The 17,602-nt window shown below is 36.2% G+C and overlaps 1 protein-coding gene and 1 pseudogene across 5 annotated transcripts; one reads left to right on the top strand and one right to left on the bottom strand.

Annotated features, from left to right (window-relative positions):
* Nucleotides 1–99: 99 nt before the first annotated feature.
* The window catches only part of LOC115951454, a 28,044-nt pseudogene continuing 10,541 nt past the window's right edge, over nucleotides 100–17,602 (bottom strand).
* LOC115953607 lies at nucleotides 4,795–16,125 on the top strand. Of its 5 annotated transcripts, XR_004083752.1 has the most exons (14): nucleotides 4,795–4,965; nucleotides 7,422–7,533; nucleotides 7,657–8,419; nucleotides 8,516–8,606; nucleotides 8,778–9,176; nucleotides 9,425–10,228; nucleotides 10,337–10,429; nucleotides 10,901–11,035; nucleotides 11,368–11,649; nucleotides 12,224–12,419; nucleotides 12,527–12,641; nucleotides 13,421–13,571; nucleotides 13,866–13,924; nucleotides 14,044–14,082. XR_004083752.1 is itself a non-coding variant. In XM_031071344.1 (12 exons), the coding sequence occupies exons 8-12, from the start codon at nucleotides 14,108–14,110 to the stop codon at nucleotides 15,694–15,696; spliced, it is 567 nt and encodes a 188-aa protein (XP_030927204.1). In that variant the 5' UTR covers nucleotides 10,343–10,429; nucleotides 10,901–11,035; nucleotides 11,368–11,649; nucleotides 12,224–12,419; nucleotides 12,527–12,641; nucleotides 13,421–13,571; nucleotides 13,866–13,924; nucleotides 14,044–14,107; the 3' UTR covers nucleotides 15,697–16,125. The 5 variants fall into 5 exon arrangements, 3 of the variants coding, with proteins under 3 accessions (XP_030927204.1, XP_030927205.1, XP_030927206.1); XR_004083753.1 differs by lacking the exon at nucleotides 4,795–4,965 and having other exon boundaries at nucleotides 7,404–7,533; XM_031071344.1 differs by lacking the exons at nucleotides 4,795–4,965; nucleotides 7,422–7,533; nucleotides 7,657–8,419; ... (1 more) ...; nucleotides 8,778–9,176; nucleotides 9,425–10,228 and adding exons at nucleotides 14,223–14,315; nucleotides 14,420–14,612; nucleotides 15,062–15,172; nucleotides 15,547–16,125 and having other exon boundaries at nucleotides 10,343–10,429; nucleotides 14,044–14,127.

Genomic DNA, 17,602 nt, shown 5'->3' with positions numbered 1-17,602 from the left:
AAAAAAATGTTTTCCTTGAGGTTTTTTGTATTAATATAATTCTCTTGGGCTATTGGTCGATTCATGCTTCTCTGCTAGAGACAAACAAAATAACCAACAACCTTTAGTTATATGTTACTAAATTTTTTATCATCTTGAAGTTTTGACAGCAACAGAAGAAATCAAACCGCTTTATAGTATCAGTATCTTCAAGAGCAATGAGTAACTTGATCATCCTAGGGCAATCCATGATATTTGTAAACGCAGCCAACCACCTTCCTAACAAGCTCTATTGCTGCATTTCACACAGCCTCATCAATTACTCGACTATGCTCTTAGCATATTCCTATTCCTCTTCCTCTTCTACTCTCCTTTCTTCTCTCTCTATTGTCTTTCTAGCCAAAAATGGACTCAAATTTTGTCATCATTTGCTTCGAACTTATTATAGGCATCAACCAGACCTTGGGGCAATTGATCTTTAATGCGCCTTAAATAGAGAAAATTGCCTGCTGTAAGAAGCTGTTGCCATTCCCAATAATTCATTTAAAAATTTGTAAGGACTTATTAGTTTTGAATTAGTTGGATTAGTCAAACTAGGTTGTATTTCTGATACTCCTAAACTATTTTCCTTCTTTTTGTGTTTGAATAGAGCAAAAATTCCATGCAGAAGCAAAATTATCAGTTCCATTTTGTTCAAGTCATTTATCGGGATGAATCATCCCACCATCCACCTCAACCTAAATTTCGGTATGTTTCACTGACTTCTGGTCTGGTTGATAATGAATTTTCGGCTAATATGTGAACAAAACATTAACTTCTTTGTTTGTAATTTTTATTTAAAAAGTTTTAGTCAAAATATGAAATTAGTATTTGATTGTTTGATTTGATGTCATGAGAAATTTGAACCCAATGATTAGGAAGTGGTCAAAATCATGTCATACTAAGCTGGTTGAGCAATTTAAGTTATTGACTTGATTCATCATAAATTTTTTCTTGATTTGATAGTTAAAATTTGGTCCTTTTAGGCTAAACTCTTATTCATCCTAAATTTATTGGGCTTTTGTTATGTAATGAGATATTATAAACCTCTTTGTTGAGTAATAATTATGTTAAGAATGTGTATTATTTGATAATAAATAATGCTTGAATATTTGAATGAACATTATTTAGGACCTTGTTCAATGTATGAAGTTTTCACAAAATGACATGTTTTTTTTCAGCTACCCCATTTGTTAGGGTGTGTGTGGAAAAGAACAATAATGGATTATGCCTTGTGAAGTACAAAATTTATCAAATTTGGTTGACGAACATTCACCTAGAGGCCTAGCCATGGATTATTAGTCCACAATAAGCTACCATTAAAATGCCCTATGTTACCTAGTGTTGACGACTTCAAGAAGAATTTCAAGTGCCTATGCTCTTCCTGGTCCAAAATTATTAGCCTCTTTATTAGATTTAGCTGGACTAAAAGAAGCAAAAAAATTCATATCTAAAGCAAACTGAAAATTTTTGCCTCTAAAGCGCAAAAAAATTCAATCTCAGCTGTTTGATTACTTGATAACCCAATTCACATCATCATGAAACATTCTTTTTTTAATTCAAACTAGGAGCCCACCTTGATAGTTTTTTGAACATGTTGGGCTAGGTTTGGCACGTGACATAAAGCTGAAGGTCTAAGGTTCAATTCACCACATTATCAGTTCATGAGGTTTGGGGGTGTTTCCTAGACAAGAAGTAGAATAGTCTGGTCAAAGGTCGAGACACCACTTCTTTATATCGAGAGAGAGAGAGAGAGAGAGATTATATGTCTCAGTAAAACCCGCAAAATCCAAAATGAAAAATCTAATTTTAATTATCCATCTCATTTCTCAAAATCATTTTCTGTACACAATATAGTGTATCATCTATATCTTATGAAAACTACCTCCAGCTTCAAAAACTACATTTCTCCACACACATACACCCATTAAACTTGATATTGCAACCGCCAAATAATGAAACAATGACATTCCTTCTGGCTTGCCAAAACTTAAACCTCAAAAGCCCACAAAACATTACACTTCATTAGCAACAAAACCTTCTACAGCCAGTATGGTCAGTCTGCCAAAAGCTCAGCCATCTTCATCAAAAAAATGATCAACACTTTCCCTTCTGAAGTATTCTATTTTACTTAAAGCCTTGAAATCTAGTACCTCTGATTCCAAGATAGCTCACACAACCCCACAACAGCCATTCCTACAATGAACAACCAAAAAGACCAGTTAAATGGAAACAAAATGTTCAATACTAACAGTAAAAATTTTGCAAGCAATAGGGAAAAAAGGTATATTGCATTTTTCAAAAGTGCCAAACATTGACTAAACTCTGAAAGCAAAAAAAGGTAATTACAATACAAGTCAATCATCAAAGAAAAATGAAGATTAATTTTCAAGTCAATGCAAGCGTATACACATACATCACCCATTATAATTCTTTTTGCAAAAAATGGCTGTGCTTCAGATTTGATCTTGCACACTTTTGGTTAGCCAATCATACAATTAGGAGTTAAAAGAAACTGAGTTAAGCCCAACTTCCTACTACTCAGAATTGACTCTTGCAAAAGATTTATAGAACTCAATATTGGCTCAAGCTTCATTCCAGTTTCAATATTCTGGTTCTCAACTATCTTCCAAGCTAATTGGAAGCTCCAAAAAACTTCTAAATGCTAGTTGTTTTGAGTATTTAAACTTCAAAAGCTGATGAGCTATACATCAGGGGTAAGGTTATTGCACAACTTAGGAAGCAACACTTGTGATGGCTTTTTATTACAGGAATAGCTACTCTTTTCTTCTCTTGTTAGCAAATGGATATCCAGGGAGAGCAATATCCATTTTGAACATGAAAAGCTCATGTCATTTTCGATGTAGTGCACAATCCCACAGAGAGATAACAAAAAATGAAAATAATAAAATAATAAATAAAAACAGATAAGTTGAGAAGAGTGTGTTGTACTGCTGTCTATGCCTGATTTCTAAAATGAAAGCGTCAGATAAGTTTGAAAAGAAGAATATTCCCTCAAATCTATGATGGAGAACATCCATCAAGCCAGTGCACGAGAAGAGCATAATGATGCTTAAGCTCAAAAGTCAGAACATAGTTCAAGCACAGGTCATCTAGCTTAACAAACAAGCCAAGCAAACTTTGATCAAGTTGCTTGCAAGCAGCTTGGCTCTATTTTTAGCACTGCAATATCTTGAGAACAGCTCTTCACATGTACCTACCACAAGCAAGAAAAGAGTTGGACGAACATGTTTTCTAACATTAGTAAAAATAAAATCAGAAAGATCAAAGGTAAGAGACACTAAACACTTCAGAAAACTGAACTCCAACCAATAACTAAAAAAAAATCCCTACATCAAATATGGGCAAAAAATCCTTAAAAGAGAAACAACTTAAAAGGAGCTAAAGATCGAAACTGCAAAGTTGTAACTTCACCGGCATTTAGTGAAGTTTCAATGAACAAGCAGAAAAACCAAATAAACATCAGCACTAAATTGCATGCATTTAGTTCTGTTCTCTCAAAATGTCACAAAATTTAATTATCAAAGATTTTTTAAAAAATAACATGGACATAAATCTCCAGTAACACTTTCTGATTGGTCAACCAAAAATTGGAAACGCCTGGGAAAGAAGATTCAATGAGACAGGTTTTACCAGTCCCATTTCCCATTAAAACAAAAGAAGCTCAGGGAAAAAAACAAATGGTCCCCTTAGTTACAGTAGCCACTAACGTTTTCACCATACACGCCAAAGGAAATGTTTAGTCCGTGTGTGACTTACAAATAAAAAATAAAAAGAGTGAAATGATTAATGTATTTTATCCATTGCAAAGACCTAAGGGATTGCATGAAACAAACAACAAATTAAGTATCAAATAGCTGGTGTGGTGAGCAAGTTACAACACTGTAGAATAAATTGAGCATGTCAACATGAGATACTTACATAGAAGAAGGTAAGAAGGCACCACAAAAATAGTTTAAGGAAAGACATGATTATCAAATTGAAAGGATACTTAAGCAAGGCACAAGGACAAAATTTTCATGGACAAAATGGTTTTGTAATCCTATTCCGTCATAATATACCAAGCAATGAGATAAATCAAGTGCTTAGGGTTGGGAAAACAAAGGATGCCTTTCACAAAAACCTGGATAATTTACAAAATAACCATCCAAAATCCTGGAGAAGTATTGGATAATGACTACTTGGATATGTTTCTCTATAATGTTTTATAATGAACTTCACACAAGGATTCGTCACCACAAATGACAATGACATTAAATCAATAAAAACACAAACAACTTACACATCACCTGCCTGGCTTCATTTCAGAAAAGAAATACAGAACAATTTCTTGAACAAGGTTCAGATCATTAGCAGCCACCAGAACCAATGCCAATTACATAGAAAACTGCAGCAGAACAAGCAACATTCAGTCGACATCCACAAACGAATTGCAATCAATGTCTTGCAGGGTGATATTCCCCATATAAAAATCATTTATGTGATGAGAACAGAGAGGGAGGCATTTCCGATTGAGGAACACCCTTGCTAAATAAACTCAGTACGGCAATAATTTTGTTAGTTAGCCGGATTCGGAACAATATGTAATAATAGCATCTCGAGTTTCTGAAACTCGAGATCTAATTAGAACTCAATCTTTACAAACTCGAGTTCATTCTACCTTACGTGGACAAAATTTCCACGTGGAGCCACGGGAAATCGAGTCTATAAGACTCGATTTCTGGCAACCAGCAACACAAAAACCAGAAGCACTTTCAAACGGCACATTTGAAAGTGACAGAACCCTTTCAACCTCACTCACTCTAACTCACTCTAAAACTCCGCACTCTCTCACTCTCAAACTCACTCTCAAGCCGTTCGTAGCCTGCCGTTCGTCTGCCGTTCGTAGCCCGCCGTGAGTCTGCCGTTCGTGCTCTCTCTTTTCAGGTTCTGGGTTCTCTTCTTCTTATTTTTCTTTATGCGATTTTTTGATCTGTGTGATGGGTATTGTAAATTTGAGTTGTTTTCTGTTTTGGGTTCTTGAAATTTTGGGTTTTTGTAGCTCAGTGTTAGTGGTAGCACATCTCATGAAAGAAATAGAGATTCACTGCACCTAATAATCTTTTCTCACTTTCTCCTCTAATTTCTTCTTCTGTTTCTTTTACTTTAATGTCTTGGCATTTCAGGATTTTTTGTCCCTAAAAAATCTGGATTGGGTTATATAAAATACCAATAAAGCTATTTGATTTCCATGGACATTCAGTGTTTCCCCCTTAAGTAACTGTCCTGTGTTAGGCAGATGATTTAAAAAGCCAAGGCTTGGCATGTATATTTAGAGAAATTTATTTTTCTTTTTTGGTGAAATATACAGGTGATACCTTGAATCATATTTGTTATTGAGGGCTTATTCTGAACTAATTGTTGATGTCTTTTTGCTAGGTCCATTTGTTGTAATTGTGTTAGAAGGCTTGTCCGTTCTGTTTATGGGAACAGGTTATTGAAGAAATTCTAAATTATTTAAGTAGTTTGTTCTGAGATTCTTCAAAATTTGGTGCTTATTAACTCTTTCCGTAGTGGTATATCTAATGACTCATTAAAGCATATCTTCCCATTTTCTAATGATAGCAACATCTTTTAAAAAAATAGAAACCTGTTTATGCAGTGATTCATATATGCATTTTTTTATGCTTGTTTCTTTTTACTTTATTGGGTATGCTATTTCCAATTTTGGTTCATCTATTGTGATAGTTTATAAAGTTTTTTGTGTGTTTGTTTATGTTATTAAATATGGGGTAATTGAAAAATGTTTAATTGGAAATGCTAAAAAGTTTTGGAACATTATGGGTGAGTTATTGTAGGACTAATGTTGTATAGGTTTTTTCACCTTTTAGTTGCTCATAGCTTGTTGAGAGAATAAGAAGGGTTAAAATTTTGGGAATTGGAATGAAAAATTTTGATGTTTAGCTTAGCTGAAATCATCACCCTTAGATGGAGCAGGCCCATACATCAAAAAGAGTTGCTTACTAATAAGAAAAATGTTTTCCATTTTGACCAATGGGTTGTCTGGAATTCCTATAGTTTTTTACTGACTCTGTGCATTTGGTAATTCGTTGAGCAGGATATATGTGAATTAGGGACCATTTTTGCTCCTGCTTGTATCGGTTATAGTTGGTATTTGTTGGTCGGTTTAAATGAATGAGAAAAAGTCATTATTAGATGGTATCTGATCATATGAAAGTTCCAACACACCATTTTAGGATATAACGATCAAATCACTTAATGTGCTCATTGACCATGAGATTTCCATAGTGCAAAGTGGGTTCTTGTTAGCTTTGATTATTACTGTTGTGTTGTTGGTTTGCTTAGATTATAAGTTGTGTGATGGCTTTGCGTTGTGTACTTGTATAGTCTTGTCCGAAGGTACTCTCTCTTTCTTCTGAGTGCTTTCTCGTTTTTGCTTCTTAGACTCCTCTCTCTCTCTCTCTCCAATTTTAGATTTATGAATTTCATGATTTGACCTAGGGTTTGGATCTTTTTGGGTTTTTTTTTTTATTTTATTTTATTTATTAATTGTGTTTTTTAAAAAATGATTGAATTTGATGTAATTGGTTTTGCATCATGTTTGAATTTGTTGGTTTGTTCTACAAGTTGATGATTTAGTGGTTTTGCATGATTTGCTATAGCTATTGTCTAAGTTTAGGTTTTGGGTTTCTGGGTTCTTTTCTCTCGGCCAAACTGTTGAACATATTAGAACATAATAAACTAACCAAAAGTAAAAGTAAGTTCACAAACTCAAATTCTCGGGAAATTACATGAGGTTACCCTCTGTTGGGGCGAATTGTAAGTGGTTCACATACCCTCTGTTTAAGCGTTACAGTGACATTTTAAAGCCCTATAGTGGTGTTTTTCTGCAAATTTTTTTTTATAAGTATCAGGTTTAGGGAGCCCTATAGTGGCGTTTTTAAGTCCTATAGTGACGTTTTAAAGCCCTATAGCGGCGTTTTTCTGCAATTTATGGAAATCGAGTCTTTAAAACTCGATTTTTACGTCAATTTTTTCTCACTTTAAACCCATCCTCTTATAAATCGAGACTTAAAAACTCGACTTTTATATTGGAACTCGAGTGGAGGAACACTCGAGATGCTAGTTTTCAACATTGTTTTGAAACGTGACAACTAACTAAATTTTTTAATATTTATTGTTATTTAGAAAAAAAATTCTGTTCTTATCTAGTTTGTATGCACTTGTAATGTTAACTGTCATTTGAATCTTCTATATATATATATATATATATATATATAATTTTGAAGGTGATGGAATGAAAATATATGAACTCTTATCAAACATTGGCACAGAGAAATTGGGGTTTTCATAACCTTTTTAATTGTCTATACTCTTTGCAGTATGGAGCCTCAGATCGATGAGGAGCTACAGTGCTTGCACCCTGGTCCGCTACAGGGTTCAGTGTTGACGCGACAACCATATCACCGATCAGAGGCCATTTGGAATGGCGAGGTGAAATTTCTAGTTCTAACAACCGCTTTAATTTTTACGTTGACTTTGACTTTTAGTTAGCAAGTTCTTTCAAAGTTGTATTTCTAGTTCTAACAACCGCAAAAATTTTTATTGAATTTGTAGGACCCGGGCCCACTTGTGTGCCGTGGTCGCACTAAGGAGATGGCAAACGTTCAGATGGAAGATAATCGGGTGATTGACATTATCAAATTGCTAAGGTTGGAAGGATTGTTTAGAGCCCCTTCCAAAGAGATCGATAATTGCCTAATATCGGCCCTAGTTGAGCGATGGCGGCCGGAGACTCATACGTTTCATCTTCCACATGGTGAGATGTCAATCACCCTACAAGATGTGGAGGTGATTTTCGGACTTCCTATAGACGGTGAGGTCTTGGTTGGGCCGACTGCTGTGGAGGATGGGACTTGGAGGCAAGTGTGCGGGGAGTTGCTTGGATTTACTCCGCCGGAGGACAATAAAACTTTGGTGGGCCAAAGAATTCTCATCAGCCGACTTGTTGAGGCCGTTGCAGCACCACTGCCTCAGGACGCAACAGAGATTCAGATACACCGGTATGCTCGGTGCTATATTTTAGCGCTAGTAGGGGATAAACTTTTCATGGACAAGTCAGGAGATAGGGTGCATCTGATGTTCTTGGAGTTCATTCGCAACTTTCGTGATCCGCGGCAGTATAGTTGGGGTAGTGGTTGCTTGGCCTGGTTGTACAGGGACTTGTGTCGAGCAAGTGAGAAAGGCGCATCGCAGATTGGTGGGGCGTGCACCTTGGTCCAGTATTGGGCATGGGCAAGGTTGCCATTCTTGTGCCGAGGATAGAGCCCCCACCTGGATGTGATTATGGCCCATGGCCATATGCTCCACTTGCATTTAAGTAAGTGTTTTCCTAATATTTAGTATGTTATGCAATGTACTCTTCTTAATAACTAAATTGTATTATCGTTCTTATGTTATTTGCTCGTAATTGTAGGTGGGTGCGGGTGCCAAGCTCGAAGAGTAGGCCATCTGGCACGGCCTTGGTCCGCTATCGCGAGCAATTAGTGACAATGCAGCCAGACCAGGTAATAATATTCAAAAATTCGGTTTGGTTATAATAATTTCCCTTAAGAATATGATTGCTTCATCCTTTAACATATCTTTTGTTAAAATTTTTGTTTTTCCCTTTATCTATGTATTCTCCCTTGTTTCACCTTTTAAGATGCTATGATAATTGTTTTTTGTTTCTATTGTAGATTGTGTGGCAGCCATACGAGGCAGACTTCGGCCACCTTCCTGAGTTCTGCGTTGCAGGGAGGGATACGTGGACAGCGAGGGTGCCGCTTGTGTGTTTTTGCATAGTAGAGAGACACTACCCGGACCGTGTCCTTCGACAGTTTGGGTTGGCGCAGCAGCAGCCTGACAATGCTGTCTACGATGATAGACTGCATAAAATTGACTTACGTGGGAAGGTGGAAAAGAATTGGAGGGAGGAGCATGGATCGTATATCATTTCATGGGAAATGAGATGACAACAACTTTGTCATGCATCTCCTCAAATTGGTGAGATGCCCCGCAATCATGCCTATTACGTCTGGTACCGTCCGGTCACTCGAAAGTATGTCGACCGCAACAGCGCTAAATTAGATATAATGGTAATGTGTTCTAATTAGATTTTATTGCCTATTTCGTTTTACTTGAGTACATGTATGAACGTAGAATTAGTTTCTATGAATTATAAAAACATATCTGATTAAAGAGTTTCTGTTACATATAGTATTCTAATAAAACTGTTAGTTTCTAGTTGAGTATTTGAGTAGATTAGTAAGTACTATATTATCCATTTATTAATTTATACATAACTGTCTCAATTATGATTGTACTGGTTCTTTCTCTGTTTTAGATTCAAAGCCATTTAGCGCTATTGGAGATGCTTCCTGAAGGCAGCGAAGCTTACAACCATGTTCGGCGTGTCCTAAATAATGTGGCTGGCCTTGGTCGTGATCCTGCAGCAAATGAGGAGGCAGACAATGGGCATGAGACTGAACCAACAGTTGCTGAAATCCCAAGCACAAGCGCAGCACCCGTAAGTACACGGACCCGTGCTCAGCGTGCTATTGCAAGCCCAAGCACAAGCGCAGCTAGGGGCCATGGTCGGCCTGCTACAACAAGCCCAAGCACAAGTGCAACCAGGGGCCGTGGTATGCCTGCTACAGCAAGCCCAAGCACAAGTGCAGCCAGGGGCCGTGGTCGGCGTGCAACAACCCCTCGGGTTGTAACTAGTCTTGAGATGCCTGCACCCATCCCGCACTCATCTCCTCAGCCTGAGGTCCCTCCACACATCCCAGATGCATCTCCTCAGCCCGAGGTCCGTTCACCCAGCCCACCTTCGCAGCCCGATTTTGATCTCAGTATTGATGACAATGTGACCCCTCCTATACTCCCCGAGACACCCTCTTACCCACCTACCAGCTCTACTGCACCCACTCCTGGCCTCTACTTAGAGCATCATTACCCACCTACCGCATCTTCATCTGACCCTCTGGGACCTCCGGTTGGGATTGACACTGTACAGCCACATACTGATGTACCAAATGAGTATCCCCCTCATCAGCCCTCACCTCCACGAGGTAGACCGCAGTGCACTAGAAGAGCACCCACTTGTGGGACAGGTGGACACAAAATAGGACACCGAGGTAGCTCTATGGTATGATAACATTAATTAGAATTCAAATGCACATATTTTGATTATCACTTTATTCTAATGATAACATTAATTAGAATCTTGATTGCATGCATCTAATGGAATTTGCAACATGATGATGAGCCTAAGGATGATGCCCCGCAGCCTCCTCCCCCGCCCAAACATTACACAAGGGTTAAAAAACACAAAATTGGCGAACCTTGAGTAAGTGCTAAAGTCATAATATTTTAGCATTTTTCTTCTTCTTCTTCTCTTATTCTTCTCATAGTTTTTTAATTTTTTTTCTCGGAATTGTTTATTATCAATTTATCACTAGAGCATTGTCATACTGTATTTTGTCTCTGATATTAGTATTGACTTGTTATGCATGTGTCACTTGTATTGGATGCATGCCTCCTATCCTCATAGATGCTATTTATTGCCATCTGATGGCAGCAATGTCACTGAGTTTGTCTTGGAAGTTGGAACCATTATATGGTCAACGGTGCTAATTCAATACTACTCATCAAATATTATGGTTTAAGACAATCGATACACATGATTTGATGAAGAATGAGCAAATGAGCAAGGCCTAATTCAAATGAATCAATTTATTGATTTTGTGATAAAGACCTTCTTCAAAGTGTGTTCTATAATAATAATTATTAGTTTAATTAATTTCCTTTTCTTCTACAGATAAAATTGAATCATCGGAAGTTACTTGATGGAATGTTGGACATATGTGGAGTGCCACCGCAAAAATTCAGAACCATATGTTCAAGTATTGACAAGTTAGATAAACAACCTTTTGAGCAGATAAAAAAGGAAATGGTAAGAACACTAGTATGCAAATAGTGTTGTCTTACTTGGTTATTATTAATAGGAGCAATAGCCTATCTACTTGTTAGCATTTCATTAATATAAGGATAATTCTGTGATCATCTTTTTGTAAATATGTTGGATTAGTAATTTAGAGCCTAATTTTTACTCTATTGTAATTTTATAGGGAAGCTTGCATATACATTCTTTTTACTTGAGCTTTTCTCTTTGCAATAATATTTATAAATGAAATGTTGGATTAATATTTTAATTGTGTATTCCATTTATATCATTGCATAAATTTTAGTATGTTTAGTTATATATTTCTTGTTAATTATTGTTAGGTGGAGGAGAAGGGCTTATCTGTTCAGACAGCAGATGAAATTGGTACTTTTGTGAAGGAAAGGGGACACCCTTTGGAACTATTATCTAAGCTTAAGCAGCAGGGCAGCAAGTTCTTAGGACACAACGGATCTGCTGATGCACTGAATGACCTAGAGATTTTATTTAAAGCTCTTGAAGTGTCAAAGTGTATTGAGAAAGTGGTTTTTGACTTGAGTCTTGCCAGAGGCCTTGATTATTATACTGGAGTCATATCTGAGGCTGTTTTTAAAGGTGGTGCACAGGTAATTTTTTAAGAAGAATCCTTATTTTTCTAAGTTCTGCCTTGGTAGTGGAGATGAGTAAACAAAAACCCATAGCTAACATCAGAAATGATGTAAAATATAAATTTGAAAATTTCATTTTTCAGTTCATTTTCAATAATGGGTGTATGCATTAAAATTGCACCTCCCCCCCACCTCTAAAATAGAAAAAAGCCAACGTAAAATTTCTGGAAACGGTTTGTCAGGATGAGAGATCTTTGTGTGCGACTGAGCGACCTAGGGCAATCTTTGAGCTTGGGTCTGTTCTGTCTTATAGTCTGATTTATTTTGCCACTTGATATCCCATAATTCTGCGGATGTGATGATCACTTTTTTGGTTACTAGTGTGGCAATTTGACTTGATTGTAAATGCACTTGGCATACTTTTTTAAAGCTTGTTGACTAAATTGATTTTTAGATACTTGGTAATAATACATTTATTTTTTTTCGGCAAAATCTTATTGTTTACTTCTTTTAATTTATAATTTGATTGTGTTTAAATTGCATCACAAATAAAACAAGCTCTATCCCTTTTCTTTTGTTTTCTATGAATCAGGGGTTTTTGACAAAGCCATTAACTACTACAGAACATCTGCACTTGAGTAAAAAGAGGAAAGAGCAATGCTGCTGAAATGGTGGCTGAACATGGAGAGCAATTTTGGGGAGCTTGGTGATATTAGTTTAGTCCAGGCTAAGCTGCCAAAGAAGCTGAAAAAGAGGAGGCAGATGGTGTATGAGGATGGTCCGGCTGGGTATGTTAATTAACTTATAAAAGTCATATTAAGGTTTGATATAATTGTGTTCCTTATTTCTTTAGGCTTTTCCTTATTTGCCAGTACTAACAAATTTAAATTGGCAGGTATGAGGAATACATCGATTATATGTTCCCTGCGGAAACTTAGACGACTAATCTTAAATCTTGGAAGCTGCCTATAAGTGGAAGAAGCAAAAACTTTCTGATGAAGACTAGCACGGTTACCTGTTTTTATAGAATTTTAGCTTTTGGTGTAAATACACAATTGTTTTTTTTGTATGTTAATTGGGTGCAAATGAAGTAGTTTAGCTGCTAATCATATTTTTCTGGAATGAACGATTGCACCCCCAAAATCAGTTGAGGGAACTTAAGAGTTGTACGGAGTGTCTAGATTAGATTCTGAGAATTTATTATCATAGTGATGAATCAAGCATATCCTTCTAAGCTGAAATTTATTTTAACAATTCCTGAAATGCACTTTGAACTGATTGATGATTATAGATAGTGTCGTGTGATATCCATTATCGAGAAATTTTTCATAGACATTTTAATAACTTATGGTGCATTTACTGTGTTATTAGTAATGCCACAGAGATGGTAAGCTCTAGATGAATTTGCCACCGTACATGGCATTGGATGAAAGTTTTATATTGCATGCCTTTTTGATCTTAAGTTTTTCTTTTGTTTGGGTTAAGAGAGACTTCAAAAATGTAGCCAATAATATGGCTAAGTGCTGCTGTCTATAATTCAGTACTGATCTGTAACAGTTTACCATCATGGTAGGACCATATAGGCTGTTGAGACAATTAAATACATTTCATGCTTGTGAATGAAAAATAGGAGAAGCTTTATGCTTTATTCAGTTGCTGCAAAATTAGAGAGAAGAGATAGGAGTTTGATATGACAGATTTGGGTTTCTTTATTTAACAATAATGGGGTTGGAGAATAGGACTAAAAGTTGAAATTTTGGATTCTGACATGGTTATTGCTAAATCACAGAGATTCAGGCTGCTGGTAGTACATATGGAAACTATTTTCGTGTAACAACTTATGGAGAATCTCATGGAGGTGGTGTTGGTTGCATCATTGATGGATGCCCTCCTAGACTTCCCTTATCAGAAGCTGATATGGAAGTTGAACTTGACAGAAGGTATTGGTTGTTGTAGACTTAGCTTTTGCTCTATTCGTTGCTGATGATAATGTGTCCTTTACTTATATGAGATGCCTTTGTTGCGTGTTGGAAGTAGTTATGATTACTGGGGTACTGATATCTTTTGATGAGTAAAATTTTCTTTCTGAGGATTAAATTGTAGAAGTTGTTGTTTCCAGGAGGCCTGGTTAAGATTTTTGTTTTGGTTATTATTCAGATAAATTTGGTCAGAGTCGTGGTGCTCAGCTAAAATTCTTGTTTTTTTTGGTTGTACACATGATTTGTCAACTGCAGAAGTAACTACTGGCACACCAATATCTGTATTTGTGCCCAATACTGATCAGAGAGCACATGTGAGTATTTGATGCTAGATAATTAAGTCATAATGGGTGTGACGAGGAAATGTTTATGAAGATAAACAACTGCTTTGGAGGGTTAACATATTTTTGGCATTTCCTTATAAAATTTTCAGGATTACAGTGAAATGTCAACGACTTATAGGCCTTCTCATGCAGATGCTACTTGTGACATGAAATATGGTGCGAGAGCAGTGCAGGTAATGTCTTTTGGCATTGAAGTTTAATGGCGGCGCTAAGTGCATTTTGGTAATTTATTGCACCTAATTTATTTGAATTTAATTTGTAAATGAAGGGTTGTGGTAGATCTTCAGCAAGAGAAACTATTGGAAGAGTTGCTCCTGGGGTTGTTGCCAAGAAAATCCTTAAGACCCTTGCAGGAACCGAGGTGTGTTTATTTTGTTGAGTTGCAGGCTCAAACTCTCTCTTTATCCTGTTTCCTTATGATTACAAGGACTTTCTGTGTAATGCAAACACCTTGTTTGTATACAGGAGTAGGTGGTTGTGGCCTCGATTCATACCCCAATCTTCATACTCGCCTGTCAAGGGTCTACATCTTTTTGGAGGAGTAGGGACTAGAAAAACTATGTTCATGGACCTGTTTTTTGATCAATTTGACCAACAGAATATTGGATATAAGAACATTGATGCGAGAGGATTGATCACCGGATTTCAATTCCTACAGGTGATTGTAATCTCCTTCTTTCCGCATCAGCATATTGGCATATCCTGTTCCTTTTCTCCAGATTTTTCCCTTCTCATGCCTCTTATTTTCTTATTCCCTTATTTCATTTACTACCTCTAGACAGTAGACTTTATCTAGGCCAAACTTTTTTACAATTTACACCCACCTTGGACTTGGTCATGTACTAACCCAATTGGAATGAACAAAGGCTTGCAGCTTTCAAAAGCCTTTGGTCTATTAAGGGAAATAACGAATAAATATCACTTTATACCCATCTAAAGGTTAAGGGTTTCATAATTAATGGAAAGAAGCTTTCCCTAAATGCCTGTGGTCCACTTGATGAAAGATTAAATCTTGTTTGATGCTGTGTGATGCAACATCAATGCTTTTTTTTTTCCCCTTTTGTTGTTGATATTTGCATTTGAATTATCCTAAACTTCTTTGTGTAGGCTTACTACCCTGAACGTTTAGCAAAGTGCTTCATTCTACACATGCCACGATTCTTTGTGAGCGTTTGGAGAATGGTTTCTCGTTTCCTTGAGAAGGCTACATTGGAAAAGGTATGTGATACAAGTTAACAACTAAGTCGCATAAAGTCAATGACTTGTATACTTGAGAATGGAAACTGTTGGCTAATATGCCTTATTCAGAAATGGAAGTCAGTGTGTTGGTATGCCCACAAAGAATGTACCAACATTATATGTATAATGCGTTTAAGAGTTAAATATTCTGAATAAATACATTTACTTTTGCATAAGGCTAGCTATGTGCACAATTATCTCAAAACTTTGATGCAATTTCCTTTTGTGAAAAATTTGATACATTGCTGGAGTCTGCATATTCCAAATTTTTCAAAAAGGTGGGATATTGTTGACCAAATTCTATGTTTATATTAAAATTCTAAATAAATTGGCTGTGTTTGGGATGATTGCAGATTGTGATTGTTACCAATGAGGATGAAAGACAAGATTTCATAAAGGAAGTTGGTGAGGAAGTCCTGCCAGAAGAATATGGGGGGCGAGCAAAGCTTGTAGCTATTCAGGATGTTGTACTTGCCCCATTGGAGGGTTCATTCCATAGATAGATGTAGGTGGCTGCTATTGCAATAACAACTCTTACTAATATCATGTAAAATGATACTATTGTTGAAATAACAGGTGGTGGCTACTTTCAACCTGATCTCTTTTTGCTATAAGCAGCAATTAGTAGTTATATGAGGCCCCTGGTTAAAGTTTCCCAAACATTCCATTAATACTGTATTCAAGCAGCAAAATGGTTTCAGCTTGATATTGTGCTTCATTCCAGCTGAGTAGATAGAATTTGACTGTATCTAAGTGCATTAGTGTTTTAAATTAGTGTTTTAATAATGTGTAGAGACTTTGCCTCTAGTAATTTCCAAATGTAATCCAAAGGCTAAGATTTTAGACATTTGCAAAAATGGTGGTTGAGAGAGTGAACATTTCATTGTTGCTAATCAAAATTATGTCAATGTTGATAGTCATATATTCTCTTACATTTTTATCTATATATTTTTTTTCCTTCTTGATAGATGGATTTTATTAGTTTTCTTAACAAAATATTGTGCTTTGCATTGCAAGATTGCTTTAGGAATTTTGCACCAAAATGTGTCATGCTCTGTGGATCATCTTTCTTGTATATAAATGGAATCGGCAACATGTACAAGAATGTTAAGAATTTCATTAGTAAATTTAAATTTAATAGAATAATTTAACTTAAAAAAAATTAACAATAGGAATAATTTAAATATTATCAATTAATTAGAAGAGAGTTATGGACTCAATAATAATACATGTTAAGATATTTGCTCTAATTAATATATCATTGACATACTTAGTTGATTTGAATCCACAATTTCACCCTTTATGTTAAAAAAAGAACAAAAAATGCCATTTCAAGTAGGGTTCGTTAACAAAGTTTGTAATGACTTAGGAGTTATAAAACATTCATTTGATGCAAAATCTAAGGAAATTATAAAAATGTGAAATTCGCGGCAAATAAAAAAATTACAAAATTCTTTGTAAGATTAATTTAGTGGTAAAAAGTTTTTGTGACTCATCATACTTGTAAAGTCGAGAGTTATAAATTCGACTAGTGACAAGCCTCGTTGTTGTGCGGATGACCCAATACTATGATGAGTTGAGTTTAAGTAGGTTCGGTGCAATAAACACACTTGCGATTCGTTTTTTGGACCAATGAATTTTTTTTTTTATAAATTACAAGAGTTGGGTTATTGTTATTTAATATCCTGTTTTTGCCTAGAATAGAAGCTTGTATATTTGCCCGACCCGAGAACCTGGAACCAAGCCACCTTCAAATAGAAACGTTATAGAAGATTAGGCGAGCTAGGGTTTTTGCTAGGGTTTCAAACTCGAGTTCCTACTAGGGAAATTTTTTTTTCCCCCAAATGCTCTGTGTAGGCCAATATTATAGGCCTAAACAGAGCATTTGGGGAAAAAAAATCTCCCAGTAGGAACCCAAGTCTTTTCCAAATGGGAGATTTTATTCCCACAAATGCTCTGTTTAGCCCGAGAGCCTACAAAAACAGACAATTTGGGGGAAAAAAATTTCCCCAATGGAACTCGAGTCTTTGAAACTCGAGTTCCATTGGGGAAATTTTTTTTCCCCAAATCCCCTGTTTAGGCCGAGAGCCTACAAAAACAGGGGATTTGGGGGGAAAAATTTCCTCAATGGAACTCGAGTTTTAGAGACTTGAGTTTCACTGTGGAAAATTTTTTTTTTTTTTCACTCCTCTGTACATACAAAACTGTTGATAGGTAAAGCAGAAACGGGGAAATTGCTGAGAATGTGATCTATAAACAGTCATTGAGAGGCAGAGAAGCCGAGAATGTAAATGTACTTAAATTACATCGAAACGTGCTCTCAATAGGGACCAAACTATAGAAAATTTTACAGTCTCTGCATAAACAGGGTTTTACAATGGAAATGCACCTACATCGCAGCAAAAAGAC

This window comes from Quercus lobata, chromosome 7, assembly GCF_001633185.2.
Source record: "Quercus lobata isolate SW786 chromosome 7, ValleyOak3.0 Primary Assembly, whole genome shotgun sequence".
Classification (NCBI taxonomy): Eukaryota; Viridiplantae; Streptophyta; class Magnoliopsida; order Fagales; family Fagaceae; genus Quercus; species Quercus lobata.
The sequence above is the reverse complement of the archived record's forward strand: the minus strand, read 5'-3'. Positions and strand labels throughout refer to the sequence as shown.